The sequence below is a fragment of the Cebus imitator genome, unplaced genomic scaffold (genome assembly GCF_001604975.1).
Source record: "Cebus imitator isolate Cc_AM_T3 unplaced genomic scaffold, Cebus_imitator-1.0 Scaffold699, whole genome shotgun sequence".
Classification (NCBI taxonomy): domain Eukaryota; kingdom Metazoa; phylum Chordata; class Mammalia; order Primates; family Cebidae; genus Cebus; species Cebus imitator.
Window position 1 is genome coordinate 103,400 of NW_016108014.1, and position 4,411 is coordinate 107,810.

The following is a 4,411-nucleotide window of genomic DNA, read 5'->3' on the forward strand; positions in this document are numbered from 1 at the left end:
TTAAGACGGGGTTTCACCGTGTTGGTCAGGCTGTTCTTGAACTCCCGACCTTAGGTAATCCACCCGCCTTGGCCTCCAAAGTGCTTGGATTACAGGCGTGAGCCACCACGCCCGGCCTCAAAACAGAAGTTTTGATGGGTGACAATATCAAATCAGTAGGGTGTGTGTGTGTGTGTGTGTGTGTGCGTGCGCATGTGTGCGTGTGTGTTTAAAATGGTTTAGTTGCTAGAAATGAAAGCAATTCTTCATAAAAAGAGAACATATACAATTACATTTTATAAAATTTCAAAAATCTTAAGCAAAAAAAGATATTATCTTCTAAGCATATTGTACTAAAGCTAGTGTGTGTGTAGCTCAAAAGAAAAGTGCTGCTGGGCGTGGAGGCTTATGCCTGCAATCCCAGCACATTGGGAGGCCAAGGCAAGACGACTGCTTGAGCCCAGGAATTCAAGACCACCCTAGGCAGCATAATGAGACCCCATCTCTGCAAAAAAAATACAAAAATTAGCTGAGCATGGTGATGTCTACTATCGTCCCAGCTACTGAGGAGGCAGAGGTGGGAGGATCTCTTGAACCCAGGAGGTCAAAGCTGCCGTGAGCTATGACTGCACCACTGCACTCCAGCCTGGGTGACAGAGTGAGACCCTCTCTCATTAAAAACAAAGTGCTAGTGATCAGCAATCTGTTTTTGAGAACTGGGATGCATATTTCTGCAGGACCCTATGCTGAGTGGATTTTAGCAGTCTCTCCCTTGATAATGGACAGCTGCAAAAACCATCTCTCACTGACTGTCTTCCCTAGGTCGACCTGGCCGTGTCTGTTTCCCAGATCTCCATTGAAGAGAAAGTGAAGGAACTGAGCCCCGAGGAAGAGAGGAGGAAGTGGGAGGAAGGCCGTATTGACTACATGGGGAAGGACGCGTTTGCCCGCATCCAGGAGAAGCTGGACCGCTTCCTGCAGTAATCCGGCAGTGGTGGGCGTTGTGTGCAGTTAGACAATGTTCTGTTGTTGGGTGGTTGTGTTGCGTGGAAATCTCGTCTGGTCCCTTCAGAGGGAAATGCTGTTGAACCTTGTGCCTCTATTTATGCTTAATCCATTTGAGTGCCTCACACAAGGAACGTAGAGGATAGAAATCCACCTTAACGCCCCTCGCCCCAACCCCTGCACCAATGCCTTCTGGGCTCTCTTCAGAGCTCAGTTCTACCCTTCACCTTGTCGGCAAAAGCGAGCAATAACAAAATTCTAGTAGACCCTTGGCGGCGGTCTCTGCTCTTACCTGAAGTATGGTGGCGCTGTGTCGTACAGGTGCTAAGAGACCTACCCTATTTAGAATTAAACCTCACTGCAGACTTCCTCCCATCACTAAGCTAACAACGCTAATATATGTATTTAGCACCTCTGAGCCTTTGCAAAGGAGACCCATGTCTGTAGGGCTAAGGAAACATTTAGACGTCGTGACTTTGACTCTCATTTGGACTTGGCGAAGTGTATCTGAGAAACACCCCGGCTGTGGTCTCTCTGCTTTAAATCCTAACAGGACTTCTAGTGCTGTTGACAGAAATTCTACCTGTGGACGTTGGGAAGAAAGATTGTAGGTGGCCCGGGGGATGTAAGGTCTTCTAAACCGATTCACTTCCTGGTTTAGAAGAATCAAGGGCTTGCCCCCAAACGATTTAGAGCAACAACTTGCTGACGATAACAGGATCTAGAGATGCTCTGTGCTTGACGAAAAAATCAGTGTGCGGTCAGTCTACCCTCACTACCTCAGTTCTCAGTAACTTACTGAATCACTGTGCTCCTCAAAGCCGTTCCCACACAGCTCTTTCTGGAGAATTCTCAGTTTTATGAGACAGGACACTTTATTCCATGAGAAAGGCTCATTGTCAGAGCATCTTCATTTAATGGACACAGTATGCTGTGTATGTCACCAGGTGGCCGTCAGGAGCCACCGAGAGTGTCATTAAAATGGGCACGTTGTAATAAAGAGAGGAAAGTGTGATTTTTGAAATGTTTGGAAGGTTTATTTAGCATGCACATGCCAGGGAAAAGCAGAGAGGAAATGAGAGACGGGATAGGAAGGCCGTGGGAGAGCTCAGTCCTGGCTTGTGTTGGTTGGATGTGTTTACGTGGAGAGGCATGGCCACTTTTTATGTCACCTGAAGCAGTTTAGCCCTTTGGGTAAAGGAACATGCCTGGATTTATGGCATTAGTGGTGGCGGTTTTTTGTGCAAGATGTGGGTGATGGAGGGACTGTTTCTTTTTCCGTCTGAGTTGTTAATAGTCTGCAGTCTCAGAGGGCAGTGCTCATAGGACATTTCAGGGGTTAATTTAAAACAGCCATATGGATATAGTCTCAGGTGAGTCAGGGTTAGACGGTCACCGGCTTTCAGAGGGAGACCACGGGAACATTCAGGGAAAGAACGTCAGCTTCTTTGGGGACCAGAATTCATGTTCACGGGCAGTGATGAGTTGGCTCATGGAGTGAGTCCAGTATGGAATCCTGCTGTGCGTTCTAGCCTATATCATCTCATTTGGACAAACGCTGACGTGTTTAAATTAAAATGTTAAAAAACAGTCATGTGGTCTCCTTCCAGTGTGTGTTCGCCTGTGTTCTGTGATATCAGAGTTGTATTTTACATTAAACAAAGGGTAGAGCCTATTTCATTTTCAGCCTTTTCTATTGTATTTTGTTTTTAAAATAATAAGCATCAGGCTGGGTATGGTGGCTCACTCCTGTAATTGCCAGCACTTTGGGAGGCTGGAGCAGGCGGATCACCTGATGCCAGGAGTTCAAGACCAGCCTGGGCAACATGGTGAGACCCTGTCTCTACCAAAAACACACAAAAAATTTGCCAGACGTGGTGGCACCCATCTGTAATCCCAGCTACTGGGAAGGCTGAGGCATAAGAATTGCTTTAACCCGGGAGGTGGAGGTTGCAGAGAACTGAGATCACACCACTCTACTCCAGCTGGGGCGACAGAGTGAGAATCTGTCTCAAAAAATAAATAAACAAATAAAATCTAATAATAATGATAAGCATTATTTGAGCTGGAACTGCAAGGAAAAATTTTAAAAGTAAGCAATAAACATTTTATTTTTTATGTAAAATGCTTTTTAATTGTCATGTAATAATTGTACACACTTACGGGGCACATATGAAAGCTGCAATCCATGTAACATATACTGATCAGGTCAGGGTGATTAGCATATCCGTCATCGCAAACCCGTATCATTTTTTGTGTTGGGAACATTGAGTATTCTCCTTTTATATGCATATATTTGAAACTATATATTATTTTGAACTACAGTCATTCTACAGTGACTATATATCAGTAGTCCCCAACCTTTTTGGCACCAGGGACCAGTTTCATGAAAGACAATGTTTCCACAAACCAGGCTGGGGGCACTGGTCCTGGGGTGATTCAAGTGCATAACATTCATTGTGCACTTTATTTCTATTATGATTACATTGTAACATGTCATGAAATAATTGTACAACTCAGCATCATGCAGAATCAGTGGGAGCCCTCAGCTTGCTTCCCTGCAACTAGACGGTCCCATCTGGGGGTGATGAGAGCCAATGACAGATCATCAGGCACTAGATTCTCATAAGGAGCACACAACCTAGATCCTTCACGCACACAGCTCACAGTAAGGTTTGCACTGCTGTGAGAATCGAATGCCGCTGCTGATCTGCCAGGAGGTAGAGGTCAGGTGGTTATGGGAGTGGTGGTGAGTGGCTCTTATTTTTAAGAACAAGCCAGTTTTGATGTTCTAAATTGACTTCATACATCATCAGGGAAATGCAGCCAGTAGTTTAAAAAGCAGCTCTGAAACACCTTTGTAACAAATGAACATTAAGTTCCACATCTTCTTTTGTTATCTATAGAATAGGGATTCTATACCACATGCTCATGGGAATTTTCTGAGGATAAAACGAGACAATGAACATAAAGTTCTTAGCACAATGTGTGGCACCTATTGAGCACAAAAGCATGAGCTGCTGCTCCCTTCATCAACATCTGATTGAAATCTTGTTTTTGAGTCAGGGTCTCACTATGTTGCTTAGGCTGGAGTGCAGCGGCGCAATCAGGGCTTACCGCAGTCTTGACCACTTGACCTCGCAGGCTCAAGTGATACTCTTGCCTCAGCCACGCAAGCAGCTGGGACAACAGACATACACCACAATGCGCAGCTAATTTTTTTTTTTTTTAGTAGAGACAGATTTCGCGATGTTGCCCAGGCTGGTCTCAAACTCCTGAACTCAAGCCATCTGACTGCCTCTACCTCCCAAAGTGCTGGGACTATAGGTGTGAACCACCGTGCTTGACCTTATCGAGATCTTTAGAGATACTGCCAGTAACTTGGGTTTTTAAAAATTATCATTGCTTGAGCCCAGGAGGTGGAGGC

The 4,411-nt window shown here is 45.2% G+C and overlaps 1 protein-coding gene across 1 annotated transcript in view; it reads left to right on the plus strand.

Moving 5' to 3' along the window:
- The window catches only part of GYG2 (glycogenin 2), a 50,451-nt gene extending 47,875 nt beyond the window's left edge, over window positions 1–2,576 (plus strand). The window contains exon 10 of the mRNA XM_037734981.1: window positions 802–2,576. Coding sequence (XP_037590909.1) covers window positions 802–963 — 162 coding nt within the window. The 3' untranslated portion in view covers window positions 964–2,576. The remainder of the gene's footprint in view (window positions 1–801) is intronic.
- The last annotated feature ends 1,835 nt before the right edge of the window (window positions 2,577–4,411 follow it).